General features: G+C 44.3%; 1 protein-coding gene across 1 annotated transcript in view; it reads right to left on the bottom strand.

Moving 5' to 3' along the window:
* Positions 1–358: 358 nt before the first annotated feature.
* The window catches only part of LOC124595524 (macrophage mannose receptor 1-like), a 53593-nt gene continuing 26611 nt past the window's right edge, over positions 359–27340 (bottom strand). Inside the window, exons 4-6 of the mRNA XM_047134293.1 lie at positions 12641–12892; positions 7617–8009; positions 359–742 (exon numbers count right to left, since the gene is read on the bottom strand). Coding sequence (XP_046990249.1) covers positions 576–742; positions 7617–8009; positions 12641–12892 — 812 coding nt within the window. The 3' untranslated portion in view covers positions 359–575. The remainder of the gene's footprint in view (positions 743–7616; positions 8010–12640; positions 12893–27340) is intronic.

Here is a 27340-nt window from a genome sequence, read left to right as displayed (position 1 = left end):
TATGTTTACTTCGGACATACAAATGTCAATACAACATCTAGAAGTAAAATAACATGTAGGAAACAGCAACAATGTTGAAAACAATTTGCTTAACATAGTGTCAATAAGATCTACGACTTTTATAAAAAACTTTTGATAGTAAAAGTCAAGCTGAAAGAAAATTAATTTTATAGCCTTTTTTGTTGGCAATTAATATCTTTATAGAAATACGGAGTGTTCTATGTGTGTTCGAGAGCGAAAACTATTACTTCTTCTTGAGAAATACACATAATATATCATACATACAATTCGTACTTTAATATTTCGACTTATATTTTATGGAATTAAAGAGGGGCAAAAAATATTAGTAAAAATGAGGTAGCTGATACAGCGGATTATATTTCACACAGTCGTAATATGAACACTGCACGCGATACACAGAGCTAAGAACGTGCTACAGATTACTGAGATATAATTATTCTCATTTCAGCTGTACAACTGTTCCGTCCTTCACTCGGCTTCGCAGCTTTACCGAGATCGGGACGGTCCCTTCTTTTCATTGGTGATATGACCTGTGTTCTGGAAACACCAACTTATTATACGGGCGCAATCTCACAGATGAAGAGGAACTTCTTGTCGCACAGTACGTCATTGTAGTAGCCTCTGCCCGTCAGAGTTAGGCAGTTCTCGGGTTTCCCACCGTCGACGTTGTTCGGCTCGTTAACGCCCCAAACCTGGAACTCCATGTCTTTTAGGTGCCTGCCTGTAAGAAGTAAACGAAGAGTCACAGACTGTAGTAACCACTTCAGTTACTGCACAAAGATGATATCACTAGGATGCTTCGAAAACGATTGTTATCTGAAATTTCATGAATGTACACGATACACACACACACACACAAAGTCAAGAACGGAAAGAAAGAGGAGCAGAGAAGAGCTATGAGACGACACGTATATTCTCACAGTAGCTACAGTCGAGATATTACAAACATCAATCTGCAATGAAATAGCAATTATATCATCACATTTAAAAAAGTATGGAAAAGTTATTCTTAGTAATTATAAAGTATTTAATAAGACAGGCAAGAAAAGCCATCCTGATGTATAACTGCATTAGATGAACTATGGGTGCCATCAGAGTTCTTTTCCCGTATTTCTTAAGTTGCTCTTCTTAGTGATCTTTGCAAATACTTCAAACGTAGCTTACTGTCTACTATCAGCGATGCAAGTAATAAGCTAATATTGGAGGTAATCGACATTATCATATTAAGACAGTATTAATTGCGAGTCGCGATAATGATTGATCGAAAAGCTAAATATTCCTTCTCATTCGCACAGTTACATACGTTATTACTGAAGTTAACTTTGGTCACTGGAGGTATGTTCAGTATTCTATGTAATTTCATACCTCTAAATTTATATAACCTCGATTCAGCAGTTACCTTATGGCCAACATAAGACTTATCATCAGTTTGTAGTATAAACAACAACAAATGTTGGTATGATATTTGTGAAATATTTTGACTAAGTTCGGCCATCTATGTCTGCTTATGTACCAATGAATTTGACACAAGAAATAACACGGAATATTTATACTTGCTCATGAATAATCTTCAACACATACGAATTTACAAGCATTATGAAATGCAAGTTGTCGTTAACATGAACAATGGCCGAAATTACGTACTTAGCGTTAATTATCGACTTAACATTAATTAACTGCTTATACTCCCAAAGAGATGCTTTCCTTAGTCGAATTAGTGACACAACATCAACGGCGTCGCAGAAAGCTTCAGATGTTCAACGAAAATAGATACTTAATAACGTATGGCACAATGTAACCGAAGGTACTCCTCCCCTGTTGAGTCATAATCGCTTTTTATATGTGAATACAATTATTACCGGTGAACTGTAGCGAAAGCCACCTACAGAGCTTGAACGATGTAGTTCATGCAAAATCAGTGTGACAACTAAAAGAATGAGCGCACTGTGGAAGAAGACGCTTGCAATATCCTTGCCGCTTCGATATATCCCGAAGAGATCACAACACGGAGAAGCCATGAAATATTTTTCAGCAGCTTACTGTAATGTGCCGTTGATATTCTCCTCTCCTTGTCATTGTCATGAGAGATGTAGAGACCCAGAGAAGACAGGGCTTATTTTGCCACAAACACACCCGATGACGAAAGGGAACCCGTTTGGAATGTCAGCAGCTTCAGACGAAGTACTACATGCTTTCACGTACGCCTTATTGATGTTAGATGTTTACTGATACCAAAGATCAAAAATTCAAATCTACAGTTACATATATGACATCGTATGTGAGAAAAAGACACAACCTCTTTATATTGTCTTGTATGCTAGTTGTAAAGCTTTTAAAGAATCTGCGAAACTATTAGTAGGATTTACAGTCCCTGTGCTCAAACAAACATACCGACATGCAGAGACGGAAATGCGTCAGAAAATGTAGTAAGAGACTTGAGTTTAAAAAAATCGTGTACTACTCGTGCGTGAATGATTTCATTTCCTGCTCAGGTGGACAGGGCGGTACCACTCTTTTGTAGAACATCAGTTCTACTTTCCCTGACCAGGAAATGACTGTGACAACTGTAATTCCGTTTGGGATAATAAGATGAATTAGAGATTCAGAAATTTCTTGACAAAGGAAACACTCGGATCGTATTATTTCATTGTGGATTTCCATTCCTCGCCGAATAGACAGGACTGCCCATTACAGCTCTTGATCTCTCTCTATCTCTTTTTTGTGTGTTTGTGTGTGTGCGTGTGTGTGTATGTGTGTGTGTGTGTGTGTGTGTGTGTGTGTGTGTGTGTGTGTGTGTGTGTGTGTGTATGAACTTAAAAAACTGAGAGCTAGGCAGTGGACTTACGAAGAAGAACTAATTGAAAAGGAATTTCATACGATGGCCATTACCTTCAAACCAAGTATAAAAACTAAAATTATCGTCAACTCGAAGATTGGCTTTAAGACGACAATGCTTTCCTAGGCGTAGTCATATTGCAGGTGGTACACCGTTATCTTCCTCTGACCTCTGACCTGACTTACGCAGCCAGTTGTAGGAGGAAAATACAGATTAACGTAGGCTTCAAACCACGTCCTGACTGGCAATTTTCCACATTAACTGCCATTTTCACAGATGAAAGATGCGATAAGTGACAAAAATCCTCGATTCACAGGATATCGAACACGAGACGTTTGCATCCGCATTCTGTTTTTTGCCACCATTCTCCTCTACATCTTTGGCATCACATACGTATTGCGTTCGTCGGCCTAGCCTGTGAGGGCTTACACTGATCACTGACAACATTATGACCACCGACCCATTATCGATATAATTCCGTCCAGGCAATGGCAGCGTCACCTGACGAGGAATTACTGCTAGTCAGACACACGCGCGGTGAATTTCCCGCAGTGTGAGTGAACATGCTGCTCTGTGTAGAGCGGGGAAGGGGCACGTTCTACCTGGTGGCCCGGAGGCTGGGCACGAACATTTCGGAAACTGCACGGTTTTTCGACTGTTCCAGGAGTGCTGTGGTGAGTATTTTCAACACATGGTGAAACCGAGATCAAACCACGTCCAAACGTCGTGGGGCTGGGCGGCCGCCCCTCATTATAAATGTCGGACGTCGTAGGCTCGGCAGACTGGTAGAACAGGACAAACAGGACAGGCTGCGAACTGTGGAGGAACTAGCATCAGATTTTAGCGCTGGACAGAGTACGAGTGTGCCTGAACACATAGTGCACTGAATACTCCTAACTACGGGCCTCTGCAGCCGAAGACCCATGCATGTGCCAATGTTAACACCATGACATCGGCAACTACGACCGATATGGGCATATGACCATAGGCAATGCATTTTGACACAATGGCAGAGCGTTGCATGGTGTGATGAATCCTATTACCTTCTTCGTCATGACTATGGGAGGGCGTGAATCCGTCATCTTCCAGGGGAAAAGCTCCTTGACACATATACTGCGGAACGGAGACAAGATGTCAACGGCTCCATTATGCTCTTGGGAACTTACACGTGGACATCCGTGGGTACAGAGGAGCTCATGCAAGACACCACGACGGCCAAGGAGTATCGCAAAGTGGTTGGGTTGCAGACCACGTACACCCCTTAATGACGATCATGTTTCCCGAAGGCAGTGGCATTTTTGAGCAAGGTAATGTGCCATGTCACAAGACCAAGAGTGTGATGGAGTGGTTCGAGGAACACAGTGGCGAGTTCCACTTGATGTGAAGGTCATCCAGAGTGCAAGATCTGAACCCGCTCGAACACATCTGTAATGTTGTAGAACGTGTTGTCAGAGCTCATCGTCCCCCTTCTCGTAATTCACGGAATTAGGTGACTTGTGTGTGCAAATGTGGGGCTAGCTCCCTCCAGCCACCTATCAAGGTCTCATTGCTTCCATGCAGCGACGCGTCGCCGCTGTTATCCATGACAAAGATGGACATACTGGCTATTAGTTAGGTGGTCATAATATTCTAGCGTATCAGTGTACCCTTCATTGGCGTTACCTGTGCAGTTATTCCATCCGTTAAGTCCTTGTATTGCTTAGATATTACGTAATAAATAAAAGTAAAATTTCATCTTTAAAACCTAATGACTCCTAGAAACTCAGAGGTCTCCTTAAAACGGTTGAAAAATAAAAGTTTTCGAGTAAATAAAATATCATTCGAAGATTTATCTTTGAGGTTTCGCTATGAAAATAACACTATATTCCTAAACATTAAGGGGAACTTTCGTTTATTTCCTTCTTTTGCTTGTGCCGTTTTTCCCGCGGATACGCAGGGTCGGCATGGTTATTCGGATATGGCATTGTTAGTTGAAGGGATGGCCGGATGCCCTTCCTGCCGCCACCACGTACACCCCCCCCCCCCCCCCCCCCCCGAAACCTGGACAGCAAGCTACACCGCGATGCAGAGCGCCTCTCTTGCAGAGTCTACCACTTGAGTTTGCTAGCAACTCCGTCACGCTATCACGCTTACCAAATAACCCTGTGACGAAATGCGCCGCTCTTCTTTGCATCTTTTCTATCTCCTCTGTCAACCCGACCTGGTACGGATCCCACACTGATAAGCAATACTGAAGTATAGGTCGAACGAGTGTTTTGTAAGCCACCTGCTATGTTGATGGACTAAATTTTCTAAGGACTCTCCCAATGAATCTCAACCTGACACCCGCCTTACCAACAATTAATTTTATATGATCATTACACTTCAAATCGTTCCGTACGCATACTCGCAGATATTTTACAGAAGTAACTGCTACCAGTGTCTGTTCCGCTATCATATAATCATACAATAAAGGATCCTTCTTTCTGTGTATTCGCAATTCAATACATTTGTCTATGTTAAAGGTCAGTTGCCACTCGGTGCACCAAGTGCCTATCCGCTGCAGATCTTCCTGCATTTCGCTGCAATTTTCTAATGCTGCAACTTCTCTGGTATGATTCTTTCCCAGGAAAGAGTTGTTTGTGTTTTGCATTTCTATCAAACTGTGTCAGACTCGTTCGGGAGCCAAGGTGTGCAAGGCAAACTTTGGACAGACTGTTCTTTTCTTCGAAACACAGTTGGAGAATTCGAACACTTCGCTTATAAATGTTGTTCCGTTGTGATTTTTTACACGACAACGTTGGCACACTGCAGTCACACGTCCACTGCCTGCTCACATCTGAGGGGTGGACCGTGTATTTGTTGTTCATACAGTCGTTAGTTCAAACTGCTGTAGGTACTGCGCTGACGTCTCTTCTGCTACAGGAATAAAATAAATCTCGGAACTATTTGAACAGACGGTGTACAATTCCCTGATCGTAATCTGGAAGATAAACTGATCTAGACGCCGTTCATTACGAGCCATGACTGTTGAGCAAGGCAGACTGGAACGTGGTTTATCGCGCACATCGTTTTCACCGCTATAGAAGTGCCATTTTGGAATCCTCTGCTGCTTCTGCTGCTGCTGCTACACTACACTACTGGCCATTAAAATTGCTACACCAAGAAGATATGCAGATGATAAACGGGTATTCATTGGACAAATATATTATACTAGAACTGACATGTGATTACATTTTCACGCAATTTGGGTGCATAGATCCTGAGAAATCAGTACCCAGAACAATCACCTCTGCCCGTAATAACGGCCTTGATACGTCTGGGCATTGATTCAAACAGAGCTTGGAGGGTGTGTACAGGTACAGCTGCCCATGCAGCTTCAACACGATACCACGGTTCATCAAGAGTAGTGACTGGCGTATCGTGACGAGCGAGTTGCTCGGCCACCAATGACCAGACGTTTTCAATTGGTGAGAGATCTGGAGAACGTGCTGGCCAGTGCAGCCATCGAACATTTTCTGTGTGCAGAAACGCCCGTACAAGACCTGCAACATGCGGTCGTGCATTATCCTGCTGAAATGTAGGGTTTCGCCGGGATCGAATGAAGGGTAGAGCCACGGGTCGTAACACATCCGAAATGTAACGTCCACTGTTCAAAGTGCCATCAATGCGAATAAGAGGTGATCGGGACGTGTAACCAATGGCACCCCATACCATCACGCCGGGTGTTACGCCAGTATGGCAATGACGAATACACGCCTCCAATGTGCGTTCACAGCGAGGTCGCCAAACACGGATGCGATCATCATGATGCTGTAAACAGAAACTGGATTCATCCGAAAAAATGTCGTTTTGCCATTCGTGCACCCAGGTTCGTCGTTCAGTACACTATCGCAACGGTCCTGTCTGTGATGCAGCATCAAGGGTAACCGCAGCCATGGTCTCCGAGCTGATTGTCCATGCTGCTGCAAAACGTCGTCGAACTGTTCGTGCAGATGGTTGTTGTCTTGCAAACGTCCCCATCTATTGACTAGGGGATCGAGACGTGGCTGCACGTCCGTTACAGGCATGCGGATAACACGCCTGTCATCTCATCTGCTAGTGATACGGGACTGTTTGGATCCAGCATGGCGTTCCTTATTACCCTCCTGAACCCACCGATTCCATATTCTCTTAACAGTCATTGGATCTCGACCAACGCGGGCAGCAGTGTCGCTATACGATAAACCGCAATTGCGATAGGCTACAATCCGACCTTTATGAAAGTCGGAAACGTGATGGTACGCATTTCTCCTCCTTACACGAGGCATCACAACAACATTTCACCAGGCAACGCCGGCCAACTGCTGTTTGTGTATGAGCAATCGGTTGGAAACTTTCCTCATGTCAGCACGTTGTAGGTGTAGCCACCGGCGACAACCACGTGTGAATGCTCTGAAAAACTACTCATTTGCATATCAGAGAATCTTATTCCTGTCGGTTAAACTTCGCGCCTGTAGCACGTCATCTTCTTGGTGTAACTATTTTAATGACCAAAAGTGTATGTCCCACGAGAACAAAACCAGCGACCAGATTAGTCCTGCACCGACATAATCTGGCTCGGACAATCAACGTCGACGCTAAACGTAGGAGGCATCGATTCGGGGTGACCTCTATGCGACAGAGGTTTTCATTTTAACATTTGGAGATGTAGATATCAAGAAACGAACAGTGTACGATGTGTGTTTATGGCAATAACTCCGATGCGACAACTTTAACGGACACTGAATGTGGTGCTTACCTGTTTCGGTGACGAAGTCGCCTTCAACAGCTTCATCCGTGAAGCCTATGAAGTAGCCATCATACTTCGGCTCGACGAGTCTCAGCAACGCCTCACCGCGGCGCCACGTGTCAGTGACAGCGAGCGTCGCGTTCTCTGAGTGACACACCTCTGCTGCGTCCGCATATACTCTTTTATCCGTGTGCACCTTGTAGAAGCGCCCTGCGTCCGCCGACCATGTGTAGCCATCGGGAAGGCCCACCGAAAGCCGGCGCTCACACAAGAAAGGCGCTGGATTCTCGCAATTCACGTCGTTCAGCAGTCCGTCGTTGCGGACGTCGACGCAGTCTTCTTCTATACCATTACCGTTGTTGGGCTCATTAGGCTGCCATGGCAGGTACGGCACTGGACGACCTGGTACAGTACAGGGGGTTCAATAAGAAACAGGATTAGGTTAACTATATCGTAAACGGATCGGCACGTACTGCATTAGAACCAGCCAAACTTGGGCACAGTGTAGAGCAAAAAAATAATAACGGTAAAGCGCACATATGGGAAAGTAGCTCATTAAAACTGTAAGTAGAGTCCGTTTTGCAGACAACGCGAAGTAAACATATACATATTGTTTGAAAAATATCGTATTATAGCCTTGAGTTTCAGTAGTTTCAGTAGTCTGGCCATCATCGGGTGCATAAGAATATTCACAGCATCATGTTAGTCAAAATATAATCATACACTACTGGCCGTTAAAATTGCTACACCACGAAGATGCCGTGCTACAGGCGCGAAATTTAACCGACAGGAAGAAGATACTGTGATATGCAATTGGTTAGCTTTTCAGAGCATTCGCACAAGTTTGGCGCCGGTGGAGACACCTTCAACGTGCTGACATGAGGAAAGTTTCCAACTGATTTCTCATAAACAAACAGCAGCTGACTTGCGTTGCCTGGTGAAACGTTGTTGCGGTGCCACGTGTAAAGAGGAGAAATGCGTACTATCACGATTCCGACTTTGTTAAAGGACACATTGTAGCCTACCGCGATTGCGGTTTATCGTATCGCGACATTGTTGCTCGCGTTGGTCGAGATCCAATGACTGTTAGCAGAATATGGAATCCGTGCGTTCGGGAGGGTAATACGGAACGCCGTGCTGGATCCCAACGGCCTCGAATCACTAGCAGTCGACATGACAGGCATCTTATCCGCATGGCTGTAACGGATCGATCCCCGAGGCAACAGATGGAACGTTTGCAACATAACAACCTTCTGCATGAACAGTTCGACGACGTTTGCAGCAGAATGGACTATCAGCTCGGAGATCATGGCTGCAGTTACCCTTGACGCTGCATCACAGACAGGACCGCCTGCGATGGTGTACTCAACGACGAACCTGGGTGCACGATTGGCAAAATGTCATTTTTTCGGATGAATCCAGGTTCTCAAAATATCCACGGGTGTGCTGCCGGTCTATAGTGTCCGACGGGCACAATATTTCGGCGATCAAACATGTCGCCATCATCAGGTGAACTGACGGACTGAGCTCCTGTGAACGTGCCGGCACGGAGATCCGTACGCTATGGCTGCTCAGAGGGAACTGGGTTCGGTCGCGGCGGCGGCCGATTTAAATACCCTCCGCCCGCGGCGTGCTCCCTCCGCCGTCCGCGCCCCGCGCCACGGTCGCGCGGTGGAACAGATTGCGAGCAAACGTATAGTTGTGACGACCACGGCGGACAGAGCCATCACACCGACGTCATCTCAGACGTCGTCGCAATCTGTTCCACCGCGCGACCGTGGCGCGGGGCGCGGACGGCGGAGGGAGCACGCCGCGGGCGGAGGGTATTTAAATCGGCCGCCGCCGCGACCGAACCCAGTTCCCTCTGAGCTGCCATAGCGTACGGATCTCCGTGCCGGCACGTTCACAGGAGCTCAGTCCGTCAGTTCACCTGATGATGGCGACATGTTTGATCGCCGAAATATTGTGCCCGTTGGACACTATAGACCGGCAGCACACCCGTGGATATTTTGATTATCAAATACGCCGGGAGAAACTCAAGAATCACAATCCAGGTTCTGTTTACAGCATCATGATGATCGCATCCGTGTTTGGCGACCTCGCGGTGAACGCACATTGGAGGCGTGTATTCGTCATCGCCATACCCGCGTATCACCCGGCGTGATGGTATGGTGTGCCATTGGTTACACGTCTCGGTCACCTCTTGTTCGCACTGACGACACTTTGAACAGTGGACGTTACATTTCGGATGTGTTACGACCCGTGGCTCTACCCCTTATTCGATCCCAACGAAACCCTACATTTCAGCAGGATAATGCACGACTGCATGTTGTAGGTCCTGTACGGGCCTTTCTGTATACAGAAAATGTTCGATTGCTGCCCTGGCCAGCACATTCTCCAGTTCTCTCACCAATTAAAAACGTCTGGTCAAAGGTGGCCGAGCAACTGGCTCGTCACGATACGCCAGTCACTACTCTTGATGAACTGTGGTATCGTGTTGAAGCTGCATGTGCAGCTGTTCCTGTACACTCCCTCCAAGCTCTGTTTGAATCAATGCCCAGACATATCAAGGCCGTGACTACGGCCAGAGGTGATTGTAATGGGTACTGATTTCTCAGGATCTATGAACCCAAATTGCGTAAAAATGTAATCACATGTCAGTTCTAGTATAATATATTTGTCTAATGAGTACCCTTTTATCATCAGCATTTCTTCTTGGTGTAGCAATTTTAATAGGCAGTAGTGTATATAAATACATCGGATTACAGTTTTGAGATGAATGAGTACACTACCGAGCACAGCTTTCATAGATTTACGACGTATTTTATGTTATCATGTAATGATAGCGTAAAATTCACCGTTTCATCACCTGACAACAACGAATTCATATTTCGCCTAACATGGTGCTGTGAATACTTGTATGAACCTGATGATGATTAGACTACTGAAACTGACCGTGAAAATAAATTATTTATTCAGTAGATCAAGGCTATAATAAGACGTTTTTCAATTACATAAGAGCTGCGGGGCACCAGTTGCTGAAACTGTATTGAGATACATTTACAATGACAGGAATAACGAGTACTGGGACATTTACCATTTGTCTTACAGAAAAAAAATCATTTGGAAAGGAACTCTCTATTCTAAGCCCGGATAAAATTGTGAAAAAATTATAAGGTTTTAATGTACCTTCATTGATGAGGTTGTAAGAAATGAAGCACATGCTCATATTAGACGAAGATGTGCCCGGAAAAAAGTCGTTTCCTTTTCGGTGGTACCATGCCGACATTCCTCTGAAGTGGTTTTGGGCGAGCGAAGAAAAACCCGTATCGAGGTGGTGGTACGAGGATTTGAACCCTGACCCTCCCGAACACCAGCCTCTTGTCTTAGGCAGTGGGCCATCTCGCCCGCAAAAAAACCGTATGAATTATGATCTCTATAGTAGGATTAAGAACAAAAGCCGTTATATTTGTGTTATTTCCCGAAAGGTGTTCGATATGCAGGATGAACATTAATAAAACCGACAAACTGCAGGGATGGATCCCTGGCTAGAAATAACGAATAAACGGCCCATGAACGTGTGTCCGGAAGTGCATCGTTGCCACGGTAAATGGCGCTGACGAATGACAGTTCTTCTGATCACGAGCCGTGTGTTTTTTGCGTACTCCAGGCTCAGTTATTGACGCAGCGTATTGTAGGCAGCCACATCTGGTAAAGGTTGCTTCGTCGGTAAAGAGGGCTGTCGACAGAAATCCCATTATTGTGACAGAAATCCGATATTGCCGGCCGGAGTGGCCGTGCGGTTCTAGGCGCTACAGTCTGGAGCCGAACGACCACTACGGTCGCAGGTTCGAATCCTGCCTCGGGCATGGGTGTGTGTGATGTCCTTATGTTAGTTAGGTTTAATTAGTTCTAAGTTCTAGGTGACTGATGACCTCAGAAGTTAAGTCGCATAGTGCTCAGAGCCATTTGAACCATTTTGAAATCCGATGCTGATGATCCTTGCTCTCATTGCAGATGATAGGTATTGTAGCGGTTGTGATCCAGGATACAAATCATCGTACTTTGGCTCACACTGTGCTGGCGGGCCACTTGCCTGGAACTTGTACTAGTGTTCGTCTCAACATGCTATAGAACCCAATGCTCCATATCTTGTGTACGTATAGTCCTCCCTGGGCGTTTGTCTGTCGGAAAAGAATCATGTTCACAAAAACGCCCAAAAAGGGCTTGAAATGTTGTGTGATTTTGTTGGTGTCTGTGAGGGTACCTACTTGGCCGTACACATACACCCTTTCGACTTGTTCCTGACATGAATATCGGACTATTCTGCTGCTTACAGTACACCGCGTTAGTCACACAGCCAGCAACACACAGGGAACACGCGGTACTTGGTTAGAGGAACTGTCATTCATTAGCTCCACTTACCGTGACAACGACGTATGTTCACAGGACGCATGGTCAAAGGATCTTTTTTCCTCCAGTTCCTGTCGGCTCTATTAATGTTCAACCTATACTCTTTATGAGCTACCCGTATTCAGGAATCTGATAACATCTTTTCAAATCCCAGAAACATTTTCTACACTAGCGAATGGCAAATGGAAATGATCGTGTGGCATTGTTAGCCGGGAGGCCCTATTCGGGGGACTTCGGTCGCCGTATTGCAAGTACATCTTAGGTGAGTCCGCATCGGCGACTTGCGAGTCAATGATGATGAAAATGATAATGAAGGACACACAACACCCAGTCGCCTGCCGGGAATCGAACCCGGGCCTCCTGCGTGGTGGACGGTAACGCTACCGCTACGCTACGGAGGCGGACATTGTAATTCATGTGATGTGACAATCAATTTTGACATGTTACTGAAGTGATCCGCACGGTTAAAAATGTATGGCAGAGTAACTCAGAAATAAAACACAAGAAAATATGAATTTACACCGAAGGAAGCAATGGTTGGATTTTAAGCTAAATGAGTAATTATTGTTTTTAAACATCAAACAAGCCAAATATAGAAATTAAACTATAAGTGATATTACCATCCATTCCTACGAATACGCCCTCGCTCACTCGATCTGAGATTCCAACGTAGGCGTACCATATCCCCTTCTCTTTGGGGAAGATCTGCTTCAGGCCGTCATAGGCGTAGCGGTCCGGTGGCACCGCCAGCTGCGCCCCCTCGTCTTCGCAGAACTTCTTGGCGGCCGCCCACGGTTTGAAGGTGCGGTACAGCCTGATGAGCCCGTAGCCCGGCACGTAGTTGTAGCCCGGTGGGATCTCCGGCACCTCGGCTGCAACAACACGTTCACCCTACTGCACAGAGGTTTACTTTGTTACGGAGAAACTGTCTTATTTGAGGCTGCGACCTTACTCGGAAACGATCAATATTCCACGGGTCTCCTAGTTACCGGATAATTAGCTTTTGAAGGATCCCTACAGCTGAACAAATGGACATTTAACTGGATGAATATTGAGTACGCCACTTAAGTACCTCATATTAGTCTCGGGATTGCTGCCGCATGACGTCGACTTCTTGCCACGGTATTTCGGTTAACAATAATTCAGCCATCTTCAGGTGAGTGTTTTGCAGTGCCACAAACTTGGCAAGAAGTCGACGTCATGCGGCAGCAATCCCCAATATTCTTTACTCTGGAAATGTTTCAAGAATCGCAGATTCGCACCTATCTGTGAAGCATTGCTAGCACAAGCTGATCATTTTAGTACCCCCATAAATCCAGGGATAGGCTCATATCTGGAGAACATAGAGATAGGATATTTCAAAAATTTTGCATAATGATCGTTAAACTAATGGGGAGGTGTACTGTAGACCTGGTTAACGGGAAACTGTAATTCCCATGGACTGCAGAACTGAAAATGTCAACGGATAAGCGCCTATTTCATTGCTCACTCTGAGTGTAGCTACAAAGTAAAGTTACTGCATACAGAAATGTTTCGAAATTCTGTCGTTTTAAATCGATCTCGGTAAGTAATGCGTAACGGTGATGCAAAGCACTTAATGAGGAAGCGATGTCATATGTTTGCGGACCACTGTGGCTTGTTGTTAAGGTGAACGCACGGCTACAAGTCGGCTGCAGCGACTGAAAATCAACCATCAACTAGAAACAAAAGGTAACGTAACGATTTGCGACTCGCTATGGCCACCTGGAAGAAGCCGACAACACTGCAAAGAAGTAAGGGCAGTGGTATCGCTTGCGAGGAATTGGGCTTGAGATGACGTAAGCCGTACTAACTTAACGTTTGCTGAAGACGTACAAGCTCACATCTACCGGCTTACTTGGTAGTTTCGCAGACAACTTCACAACTGATTACATCACAGCTCCTATAACTGAGGTATCTTAATACAAAATCTCAAGAGCCGTCACGTAGGAGGTAACTCGGTAAGTCATTTTTGTTGAAAAGTAAGGAAAGAAAAACATCCAATTCGACAGCAAGGTTAACAATATACGAAATATAACTCAAGAGCTAGTTCATAAACTATGCATCCACCATCTAAACATGCCGAAATTCTGCGCGCACTGATTAAAACATAACGCTTACCCACGGCACACATTAGAGTCAACCGTGCGCGGCCCCACTCTATCGCCTGCTGTGGTTCTGAATGGTGCCGATACAGTGTAATTAGCGCCATGGGCCGTAAGCGTAATGAGACAAAGCTGATCGAAAGAAAATTTATTCTGCGATTACATAATGAGTGCAAATCTTCTTACGAGATTGCTAAAGTAGTCGGTAGACGTAGATCGACGGTTTAGTCGATAATAGATCGATTTTGCTCAACAAAAACATTAAGAAACCAACTACGTTCCCGACGCCCTCACACTTTCACTGATGCATACTCAGACGACTACAGGCAGTAATAGCTGCAAAGGGGAACCCCACTAAAGATTAATTTTTGTAATTGAAATCATATTTTCAGATTGTAAATCAAGAAAAATATGAGTGGACGAATACTTTTTGAAGTAGCCCTTGAATAAACTCTCCATTTTGTCAAATGTGTTATCGCTATGGATGTATTTATTTCTTTGTCCATCAATAACAATGACATACCACGGTTTGTTGCATATGACTGGATGTTCATATTTTATGTTCCCGTCCTTTCACGTGACAAATACTTAGTTCTTTTAAAAAAATTACGACTAGATGACCACTTTTTATACTCACTGTATGTGGTGAGTCCTCTTAACACTGTGTAGTAACTTTGTCATTCGGAAAATTGTTCTTTTATTACTATTAGCATTTCTTTATTTCTATAAATGAGGCGTTCGGTCGTAAAACATGGTAACCAACAAAATGACAACTTACGGGAAATCGGCTGTTAAGTTTTGAGGAAAATATCAAATAGTTTGCTCTAACAAAACTCACATAATTATGTTGCGCAGATATTCTATGTGTACTGAAAAGTAAAATTCGTCTTAGCTGCTCCTCATAACATTTGGTTTGCGAATATAAGAACTAAAATCAGAGGAAAGATGCCCGTAGATACCATATTTTTCATTCACGTATGAGACATTGCTACCTTGTTATCTACCAGATACCATGTTTTACAACAACTGATGTTTACAGTGCAGTGGTGTAACATGATAATCACATTGGAAATAAAATAAAGTAGCCAAAAGTTGCATTACCAATTGTTTTGTTAGTAGTTTTTTGGTACAATAATTTTACATTTAACGCCCAGGAACTAAGCTCGTGTAATATCCGTGATATGCCTTTGGAATATACTTGAACAGGCTGAGGACATCGCGCAATTTTTCCTTATTGACTGGTATTGGTGTGTTATACAGCAGTGGAAGAGGTGCGTTCAATTTCTCCTGAAAATCTTCTGTAAGAGGACGACCTTTCAGCTTCAATGATATTTCTTCACAAAATCCGAAATATGATTTATAAACAATCTGGTTCTTCGCGGACCAACATAAGTTTGACAGACGCAGAAATTACATTCTTGGGTACTCTAAACAGTGCCTTCAGTGAAGAAACTTGAAAGAAATCTCCCTGCTGCATTCTGTACACATTAAAGGGAGGTGAGCGTTGGGCGTTTTTCAAGATCTGTCCCCATTCCTACGGGCAGTACACATACTGAATGTGATGCCTCACATACTGCTCTAGTCGACCGAAATCTCTATCTGAGGGCAACATAGTATGTCCAACTACTGGAAAAATATGTTCAACACGTTTTACACGGCCACTTGCCAATAATTTAAGCCAGAGAGCGACTATTGTCCAGTTTTTATTTTGACCACAGCAGTTATCTGCTATTACTAGCAATTTCTTGAACTGTATGTCATTCACGGTGAAGTGTTTCAATATGCGACTTGCAATTTCATCACTTCCTCTCCTAGCATTAGCCTCGTCCCAGTAATGAAGGTACCCACGTTATTGGAGCAATCATGAATGCTGAGGTTGTAGCAAAACAATTTTCTTTTGTAAAATGCAGGTCCAGTGGATAATTTTGGAATGGGCAACGCCTGTTGGAGATCAAATGTTAGAACAAGGGCTTCTTTGTCCTCTGGGGCAACTTGGCAAAAATATTTGGCCGGCAGCAGCATGTGGGTGGTGTCTCTCGATTTTTTGTCCAATTTCTTGGACTTTACCGTCATTTTTATCGTTTTCGGCTTGTTGCAGTTCAATTCTCATTGAGTCGCAGTCCTTACATGTGTCTGTCTTAGGAGAGTTGAATCCTATATTACATTTTTCCGTAAATATTCTTCTGAACTTGTCTGAAGATACAGGACTGCTACAACTTTCTGAACAGTACTGAGTATATTCTTCAAAACAACGTTTAACTGTGTATTCCATAGACATAAACATCTTATAAGGATTTTTGCACCTGGTGTAGTGACTTTCGTATTTGGGAAGTTTTGATATAAAAGTATGTAAATTTTTTATATCGTCTTCTGAATACTTTTTCTTGTGGTGCCCATGTGCACCTCTTTTATCTGATGATGGAGTATGAGCGCCATTGCTTTTTTTTAAACCAAAATTTCGACTCTCCCCTTACTTTTTTGCAGTCCGTGGATGTTGAGGAAAGCAGTTTTACATACTTCTTTCTTCGAGAGGGACTTCCACTCATTTTCGTACTTCATGCAGTTTTTTTAACATCTGTTAGACCAAATAGATAAGCGTTTTGGATGTTGCAGTTTCCCATTCTATTGAACTCTTCAAACACCGAGTGTCGTTCGTCAGCATCAATCTTTGAAAAACATTTTTTTCTTACAAAGGCAATCTGAGCCTGCTTCTCGAGGTGCTTGTGGATTTCCTTTTCCTCGATAAGACAAATACACTCCTGGAAATTGAAATAAGAACACCGTGAATTGATTGTCCCAGGAAGGGGAAACTTTATTGACACATTCCTGGGGTCAGCTACATCACATGATCACACTGACAGAACCACAGGCACATAGACACAGGCAACAGAGCATGCACAATGTCGGCACTAGTACAGTGTATATCCACCTTTCGCAGCAATGCAGGCTGCTATTCTCCCATGGAGACGATCGTAGAGATGCTGGATGTAGTCCTGTGGAACGGCTTGCCATGCCATTTCCACCTGGCGCCTCAGTTGGACCAGCGTTCGTGCTGGACGTGCAGACCGCGTGAGACGACGCTTCATCCAGTCCCAAACATGCTCAATGGGGGACAGATCCGGAGATCTTGCTGGCCAGGGTAGTTGACTTACACCTTCTAGAGCACGTTGGGTGGCACGGGATACATGCGGACGTGCATTGTCCTGTTGGAACAGCAAGTTCCCTTGCCAGTCTAGGAATGGTAGAACGATGGGTTCGATGACGGTTTGGATGTACCGTGCACTATTCAGTGTCCCCTCGACGATCACCAGTGGTGTACGGCCAGTGTAGGAGATCGCTCCCCACACCATGACACCGGGTGTTGGCCCTGTGTGCCTCGGTCGTATGCAGTCCTGATTGTGGCGCTCACCTGCACGGCGCCAAACACGCATACGACCATCATTGGCACCAAGGCAGAAGCGACTCTCATCGCTGAAGACGACACGTCTCCATTCGTCCCTCCATTCACGCCTGTCGCGACACCACAGGCTGCACGATGTTGGGGCGTGAGCGGAAGACGGCCTAACGGTGTGCGGGACCGTAGCCCAGCTTCATGGAGACGGTTGCGAATGGTCCTCGCCGATACCCTAGGAGCAACAGTGTCCCTAATTTGCTGGGAAGTGGCGGTGCGGTCCCCTACGGCACTGCGTAGGATCCTACGGTCTTGGCGTGCATCCGTGCGTCGCTGCGGTCCGGTCCCAGGTCGACGGGCACGTGCACCTTTCGCCGACCACTGGCGACAACATCGATGTACTGTGGAGACCTCACGCCCCACGTGTTGAGCAATTCGGCGGTACGTCCACCCGGCCTCCCGCATGCCCACTATACGCCCTCGCTCAATGTCCGTCAACTGCACATACGGTTCACGTCCACGCTGTCGCGGCATGCTACCAGTGTTAAAGACTGCGATGGAGCTCCGTATGCCACGGCAAACTGGCTGACACTGACGGCGGCGGTGCACAAATGCTGCGCAGCTAGCGCCATTCGACGGCCAACACCGCGGTTCCTGGTGTGTCCGCTGTGCCGTGCGTGTGATCATTGCTTGTACAGCCCTCTCGCAGTGTCCGGAGCAAGTATGGTGGGTCTGACACACCGGTGTCAATGTGTTCTTTTTTCCATTTCCAGGAGTGTAGCTTTTACCTAAATTTCTTAATTTTTTATTTTTTTTTCCTGTTGGTTTACCCCACGTTTCCTTTTTCTACCTTATTTGTTAGATTTTTCCTGATCATCTACAGTTTCCCTTTGTTCAAGAGGTACCGACGATCCTGCATAACGGACTCTGTTAGGCGGATTAGATTTTCCAGAAGCAGTAGGTGACCTTACAGCCGCATTGTTTTCATCATGACTATTGGTTGTAGACCTACTGGTACATCGATCCGATTCACAATCCTGGTTGATATTGAGTGCGGTCGATTTCTGAAACAAAACAAGGAATACTTGTATCGAAAAGCTCATTATCCTATTTTCTAAAAAAAAGTGCAAGGGATAATAATAAAAATATCGTGTGTCTCCCGATTCTGTTGCTAGTCTATCAACTTGAAGCCACTTGGGAGGTTCCCGTATCCCCAACCTGCAAGAGAAGGGATCTACAGTTCATCGCCTAAGCCGATCCGCGGCTGTATCTGGCGTAATTCGTATCTTATTGAAAACAATCGGTCCGAAGATTAACTGAAAACGCTTCCTCACATTTCTTCTGAAGAGCTGAGTTACACCATGACAACAGAAAAAATCCTGTGTGATTTAACCTAGTGGGTGTAAAACATGGTAAGTCTAGTAGATACCATGGTCACCTTCACACATATTTATAATTTGCGATTCAAAATGAAACCTATTTCGGTTATTTCTATATAATGCATTGTGTTTGAGTAATACGAAGTTTGGTTACCACGTACTCAGTTCGTATTTGATGAAAGGAACGTTCAGAATTTCCGGTTTTGAAAAGTTTCAATACGGAACAGGCAGTAAAACTTGGTAAGTGCAGTACATACCGTCTTTTACTTCAAACAGATTAAGAAATAAAGGCATCTGTTGTTACCTTTTTAAGGTGTAATTTGCATCCGGTTTGTTTGCACTCATAAACAGGGTAATTCTCTGGGCTTTCATCTTCGTCATTACAGGAAGAACTGTAGTCAGAATTATTGTTAGCGCTCGAAACTTTCGATTCAAGTTCCTCATCACTACGGAACAGATTGTGTCGGGCCGCCATGTTTGTTACTTACAATGTTTTACCTGCAATCAGCTGTCACTTACCATAACATAATACCAACATAATTTCTTACAACGTACACATCTCCCACAGATTCCTTCACCAGCCTATGAAATCAGCTGTAAGGGGTCCGACGTTGCCAAAAACACCAATTGGCAAAAATTGTTAGATACCATGTTTTACGACCGAGTGCCTCAAATAATCTCTAGAAACCTCTTAAAATATGAAGTACTTGTTAGTGAATCTAACGTTTCTACGTCAGTTGATCGGTTGTTTATTTTTTAAGAGAGACACAGGCAGGTTCAGGGAGCTCTTGTTTTAGCTACTGCTTTGTTGGAAGAAAAGTAGTTTATTAGGTTAACGTCCTGGTGACGACGTGTTCTTTCGAGCTAAGTTCATAGCTGTGATGAACAAGAACATATCCGAAAATACGTAATGACCCTCTTGGCAGAGGCACACCTGAAGTCTTCTGAGATGATTGTAGGAAGTTTTGGGAAACCAAATGAGACTGGCCTTACGGGAGTATGGGTCCATCCATAAATTACGTCACACGTTAAGGGAGAGGGAAGGGGTCAACAAAGTAGTTTGATATCGTGTTACAAGAGGGGGAGAGTGGGGGATGAGTCTTAAGCTTAGTGAGGCTACATATATATAGTTTTGTTACATATCACAACTCTAACGAATAACATTAAAACATAACAATTCTATCATTATTATTTATTAAGGTTTAAATTTGCTTGTACTACTTTCTGGCACACGGCGGCCACGCGATTTGGCTGTTGCTCACGTACACTGCATCACGGTGTAGCTCGTCGGCCGCCTTTGACATACGCCGAAAGGCCAATACCGCCTTTGTGGCTCTGACAAAAACCGCCACCGCTCTGATTAGGTCTATCCCGAATTGTTTATGTCATTCATTCAAAACTTGACTTTCGCTGAGCGACGGATGTTATTCTCTTGGTTCTACGAGTTTGACAATGTTGAAGATGACAGTGTTGAAGGTGAAGTGTATTCGACAATCGGAGAATTGCAAATAAAACTGAGGAAAAAGAAAATTACAACTACAGATTTTTTCCGAAAATTTCTTCGTCGTCAAAATAACGAAAACAATTTTAACCCAAAAGGTCACCTCCCTTAGTCTCGTTCACCACCTACTCTATGCGGCTTGTTTCGCCAACTAGCAAAGCTCAAGTCATTCGCAACCGTAATGACATTCGCAATTCGCTGTGCGTTTTTACTTCAGCCCCAAGGCCTCATTGTAGGTACGTAAACAACGTGAAAGGATATACGACCGCTTCACGCGAGCCACCGAGCAGCGCTTCTCTGCAGCGCACCCTGCCTTCACACAGCACTTCTGGAAAGAGAAGCGGCTGTTTTGTCTCCGCGATGCACCGATTTCATTTGCCATGCCGCCTTGTTTCAGTTCTGTCATGGAGTTCGATGAGTACGATACCTCTCTTTCCCTCCTATTTCTGAATAATAAAATCAAAAAGAGGTAATTTCAATGCAAATCCTGCGTGCCACTATATCTCGAAGGAAGAGTAGCTAAATGTTTACGAAATAGGTGGCCAATTTACCCAACTGTGTGGCGGCAACAAACGGTAAACATATGCATGTTAAAAAAGGCAGCTGACTGTGGGTCGTTTTACTGTGGCAACGAAAACATTTTCTCAATATTGTTTTTGGACATGTGTGATTCCCACGGCAGTCTCATGTTCTTTGAGGTTGAAGCACATATTAGATCGCCAGACAGACCTGTCTTCAAGAATTGATTGCTTCACAACAAGTCAATTGACAAGGAAAGTACATGACCTCAAAGTAGGCAGTTTTATGAAGGCTCTGATTACTTTTCTCTTGTTGTCGTCAAGGTTTTGGCATGCCATCTTTCTTAGTGCGTTAATAAGGAGACAATTTCCTCTCAAAGAGTTTTCAGTACTTTCTCTGAGGGGCTAGAAGATATGTTGAACCTGTTTTTGGCATTCTGGCAATAGATTGCAGAATTTTTGATCGGCCTTCGAATTTATCTCCAGAATTTGGTGCACATATTAAAATATTTGCTCTATGTTGCACAGTTTTGTTTTTGATCGAGACAAATACATATCTGAAGATATTCTGAGTACTTGTATGATACATGACACGTTAACACACCCCACACGAGCTGGAAGAAATCTGAGTGATGCTCACCAATCTTCGTCTTCTCTGAAGAGTGTTTGCCTCAACGTCCGGTGAATAATTTGCTGTAATTTATACGAATATTCCTCATGCTCCATGTTGCATATCAATGAATGTTTTTCAGCTTCACAGTTGAAGTCTTCTGTACTGCCATCTCAAGCAAACAATACTATCTACAGGACAGTTCTACGAAACAAAAATGAGTAGCAGTTGCAATACCTTATGAGCCGACTGTTAACATGCGGCGTGACCCACTGCTTGGGCGGCCAGCAGCGCCACCAGTTGCGTCGTGTAATGTTCCGCAATGTTCCGCAAACGGTGGTCCAGTGGCGCGTTTGTTCCCCACGGTGGCGGTAAGTTGTCACTGACACCCAAACCTCCAGATGTAAGACAACTCAGATCGGTACCAAACATTGTGTCAATAGAGTATCAACCAAAACACCGATTTAGTTTGTGCTGTGTGCTGCCGTCCAGTAGAAGATGCGGAAACGGTAATTAAAAGTAACGTCGGCACAACGGAATATTGGTAAACCATATCCGTAAACTCTGAATGTAGAGACGTATGGTAGGTGAGTTCAGCCGGTACGGTAGCTCAGCGTGATCGATCAGAGGGTTAGCTGTTTTCTGTAATAAAAAAATGCGTGAATAGATGAACGACGAATTGAACGGGTGTCATTGAACGTCTGCCCCGAGCAAAGGCAACAAAAATTAACAAACAAAATGGGATCAACAAAAATAAAAATAAAAATGGCAGAGCGTGAAATTATTATATGGGAGAACATTTTCAACTAACGAAGCGAAAGGAGACTGTCAAAAGAACATTGCTACAAACCCTGAAATGTCCTTTTACATGGCAGAAAAACGTTCTCCCATATAACAATTTCATGAGTAATCTGTTAAAAAAAATCGCCTTCAGAGGGTTTGCAACTTGCGACCCTTAGTAAGACGACCTGACGCTCTATCATCTCACCTACCACAGATCTTCAGATTCTGAGCTCACAGATACGGTTTGCCCGTACTCCGTAGTTCTGGTGTTACTTTTAATTAGCGTTTACGTATCTTCTACTGGACGACAGCAGACAGCACGAACTAAATCCGTGACTTGGTTCATACTCTGTCGACGCACAATTTTTGGTACCGATCTGAGTGTCTGACATCTGGAGGGTTCGGTGTGGCCGGCCGATGTAGCCGAGCGGTTCTAGGCGCTACATTGTGGAGCCGCGCGACCGCTACGGTCGTAGGTTCGAATCCTGCCTCAGGTATGGATGTGTGTGATGTGGTGGTGGTGGTGGTGGTGGTTAGTGTTTAACGTCCCGTCGACAACGAGGTCATTAGAGACGGAGCGCAAGCTCGGGTTAGGGAAGGATTGGGAAGGAAATCGGCCGTGCCCTTTCAAAGGAACCATCTCGGCATTCGCCTGAAACGATTTAGGGAAATCACGGAAAACCTAAATCAGGATGGCCGGAGACGGGATTGAACGGTCGTCCTCCCGAATGCGAGTCCAGTGTGCTAACCACTGCGCCACCTCGCTCGGTGTGCGTGATGTCCTTAGGTTAGTTAGGTTTACGTAGTTCTAAGTTATAGGGGACTGATGACCTCAGAAGTTGAGTCCCATAGTGCTCAGAGCCATTTTTTTTCGGTGTGAGCACCAAAGAAGAACGGTGGCGCTGCACGTCTGAAGGCGCTCATTTAAACCAATACCTCGTCTGCAGAAGCGCCACTGACAAGCACTTCTTAGAGGCTCAGTGTGCAGGCGGCCAAAATGATGTGTGTCAGAATGCTCATCGGTATATTTTCAAATAAAATGCTTGGTGCAATGAATAATCAATTCATTGTACTGCAAAAACATATGTTCCAAACATCAGCAGTGAGAGACTACATGTGACTTGGGTGCCCCAAGGAGTGTGTTGGGACCCTTTCTGTTCATGATGTAACGGGAGGCGCAGAAAGAACGCAGGGATTTGATTTGCGTAGTGGGAGTGGAATGGCGAGGTGGGGGAACCTGTCGTTTTGTAGGTTAGAGCGTCCAGTTTCAGTAGCAGTGGCCGCAGTTGAATGTGCATCATCGCGTTTTCGCAGTTGAACATTTCTTCAAAAGTAATGACTCGATGATTGCTGTACAACTACTTTGCCGTACATACTTGAATGTTCCGCGAAATGGTTCGATACCTGATTGCAACACAATATTGCGTTGGGTTGCTCTTTTCGCACAATTGTATCAATCATGAACCAGACATCGCCTGGACGTCCTAGCACGGAGCGAACGCAGAAAAATGTCGATGGAGTAAGAACATCCGTTTTTTAAGTCCACGCCGCTCCGCTAGGCGGCGTGTTCCAACATGAGCTTACCTCGTCGTTCACTGCAGCGCATCCTTCCTTTCAGAACAGTGATCGCGCAGAAGATTCACGACCGTGATTATGGTGAACGGGGGCAATTTTGTGAGAGAATGCTTGATGTTCTTACTGCTGTTGATTTGTTGATGATGAGCGATAAAGCGCACTGCCACTTAGATGGTTATGTAAACAAACAAAACTGTCGCTGTTGGGCAGTAGACAATCCAAAAGAAGTGCATCAAAAATCCTTGCACAGTGCAAAAGTGACAGTGTGTTGTGGAGTGTCGAAACTTGGAATCGTTCGGCCTTATTCTTTTTTTAAGAAGGCGGTGTTAGTGTAAGAGTGAATGCTGCACGTAATGTTGAAATGTTTCGCAATTTCGTGCGATCACAATTGGGCACTATAGGGATAAACATGATCTCACGTTATGGCGATGTCCACTGGCCAGCAAGCTCGTCGTGTTTGTCGGTTTGTGATTTCTTCTTAAGAGATTACCTAAAACGTAAAGTGTACTGCAACAAACCTCGTACACTCAATGTCCTGAAAGTTGCAATAAGTCAAGAAATCGCTGCCGTTTCACGTGACGCGTTGCCTAAAGTGGTGCCAAAATTCGAAGAAAGACTTTTAATGTGTATTCACGAAGTAGTCAGCCATCTGCCTGATGTTATCTTTAAAACATAAAAAACGTGACAATTCATGAATTTGGGACATTACCAATTCTAGTGATTAAGTATAGTATGTAATCAAAATAGAGCCAATTACACCAGACTGAAATCCATGTGGTCCTTTTGGGCCACCCTTTATATTAACACCCTTGTGGACAATATTGACAGTAATCTCACACTTTTTGGCGATGATGCAGTTATCTATAATGAAGTACTGCCTGAAAGAAACTTCATAAAAATTCATTAAGATCGTGGTAAGATTTCAAAGCGATGCAAATATTGTCAACTTGCTTCAAATGTTCGGAAATGAAGACTGTGCACATCACAAAAGAGAAAAAAAGTGTAGTATCCTGTGAATCGGTTGGGTCATACAGTATCTGAGCGTCCATGAAATGGAATGATCACATAGGCTCATTCGTGGGTAAATCAGGTGGCAAACTTCGTTTTATCGGTAGAATACAGGGGAAATGCAATCAGTTTACAAAGGAGATTGCTTACAAGACACCCATCTTAGAATATCGCACAAGTGTGTGGAACCCATACCGGATAGAACTAACATGGGATATTGAGCATATGTATTGAGAATGGCAGCACGAATGGTCACAGGTTTGATTGATCCACAGAAGAATGGCGTGAAGATGCTGAACAAACTTAACCATTAGACTCTAGAAGGTAGACGTAAACTTTCCAAACAAGTTTCAAGAAACATCATTAAATTATGGCTCTATGAATGTATTAAAACCTGCTACGTATCGCTCCTGTAGGGATCTTGAGGACAAGATGAGAGTAATTACAGCATGTACGGAGGCATTAAAAATCATTCTCCTCGAGCTCCATTTGTGAATGGAACGAGAAAAACTCTAATAACTCGTACAATTGGTACGTTCCCTTTGCCACACACTTCACAGTGGTCCGGAAAGTATAGGTGTAGATTTAGATGGAATTCAGTGACTTACACATGCCGATCCACGCTGAGACCATTGCGCAAAAAGAGTGACCCTCACTGTCAGAAGAGCACAAACTGTACCCAGCTTCCTGCTGACAAGTTCTGCTGTTGCATGACGGGGTGCGAGCGAAATGACAGGGCAATTGTAAACATACTACAAAGCTGAAGTACACGGGACAGCACGATTCTTGTGGAGGAAGAATTTGTGAAAAAGAAAAAAAGTAAACATCAGTGTTCTCCTGCGCGACAATGCAACACTCCACGCCCGCATCTCGTGGTCGTGCGGTAGCGTTCTCGCTTCCCACGCCCGGGTTCCCGGGTTCGATTCCCGGCGGGGTCAGGGATTTTCTCTGCCTCGTGATGGCTGGGTGTTGTGTGCTGTCCTTAGGTTAGTTAGGTTTAAGTAGTTCTAAGTTCTAGGGGACTGATGACCGTAGATGTTAAGTCCCATAGTGCTCAGAGACATTTGAACACAACACTCCATACGTCGCGCACATCGCAAGCTTCGCTTCAACGCTTTCGATGGGAGATTTGGAAACATGTTCCATACAGTGCACTGTGCGATTTCCAATTGTTCGGCTAGCTAAAGGGACACAGTGTGAAAGAGATTTGCCAATGATGTGGATGTTCATACAGCCATTCTCGAAAGGGTTCGTGGCCAATGTGCGAATTTTTCTCGTTGAGGGACTGAACGGTTGGTAGAAGGCTCAAACCGTTGTTTATTGATACTAGGCGACATTTTTGAAACAGGGTCGTGTGTCTATGTCAGAAACTCTTATTTGGCCTGTCATAATAATATGTAACTTACTTTTGAGATTCTTTCATATAAGCATTCATTGATTATTAGCCATTTCGGGAGTCTGTAAAATGTAACTTAATGATTAAGAAATGAGTGAGGAATGAAGACCTCACCAATAATCACAGCCAGCTTTTCAGTCACATATTGTTTGTGGCGTTTGTGACAGCTTCGCGTTTTTCACAGTGCGAAAAAAAAAAATCTGTTATTACATACTGACAGACTTTCACATTAAATTGTATGAAGTGACTGCAGGAAACCGTGAAATAGTTAATCATTGATCGGTCTACTGTGTGGGACGGAACTAGAGACGCAGAGGGAAGTAGACTGAGGCTGTTACTCTCGAACGTAGGGCCAACTCTGTACGAGGACGACTACAAAAGGTGTTCAAAAGCTGTTTTGGTCACAGTGTACATTGTCAAAATACAGAAAAATGTAAACAATTTACAGAACAATGAGGGACAGCGAAAAGTATGCGTTTGGGGCGAGAGTCTCATTCAGTGCTAGTAGAACCAACAATGTGGTGTAACTGACTAATCGCTTAAAAGTTGTCAACTTAAACAAATGTCAGTAATGGACACAAATGGTTGCACGTGTTAGCCATTGCTGCACACGTGTCACGGGTAATGAGTTACCACTGGAGGAAAGCTAGTTTGACTGGTTAGGCACAGATGATACGCCATAGTTTGGCATCTGATGGTTTAAACTTTGAGTAAACATCCGTGGCCTACGTAACAGAAATCTGTGCTTGTACTGAGTAGATCTGTACGTGACAACGACTGATCTGTTGTACCAGTCGAGAAAAACAAGATTTCACATGCTGCTTGTGTATTCTGTGTGTTCGCCAAAATGGTTTCTCTTTATGCGAGACGAAATCGCACAAATCTGTCACGCATGTCCTCTTAACATACGACTTCTCTTTAGTGTTTTTGGAACCACTCAGTGACTCATAGACTCGCTACATAGGTCATCAACATCCATTACCAAATAGAACAAGAAGTCACAAAATGCAGTAAGGTCGCAAAAATCAGATCTACA

Source organism: Schistocerca americana, chromosome 2 (assembly GCF_021461395.2).
Source record: "Schistocerca americana isolate TAMUIC-IGC-003095 chromosome 2, iqSchAmer2.1, whole genome shotgun sequence".
Lineage (NCBI taxonomy): Eukaryota > Metazoa > Arthropoda > Insecta > Orthoptera > Acrididae > Schistocerca > Schistocerca americana.
Note: the sequence above shows the minus strand (reverse complement) of the source record. Positions and strands in the feature narration are given on the sequence as shown.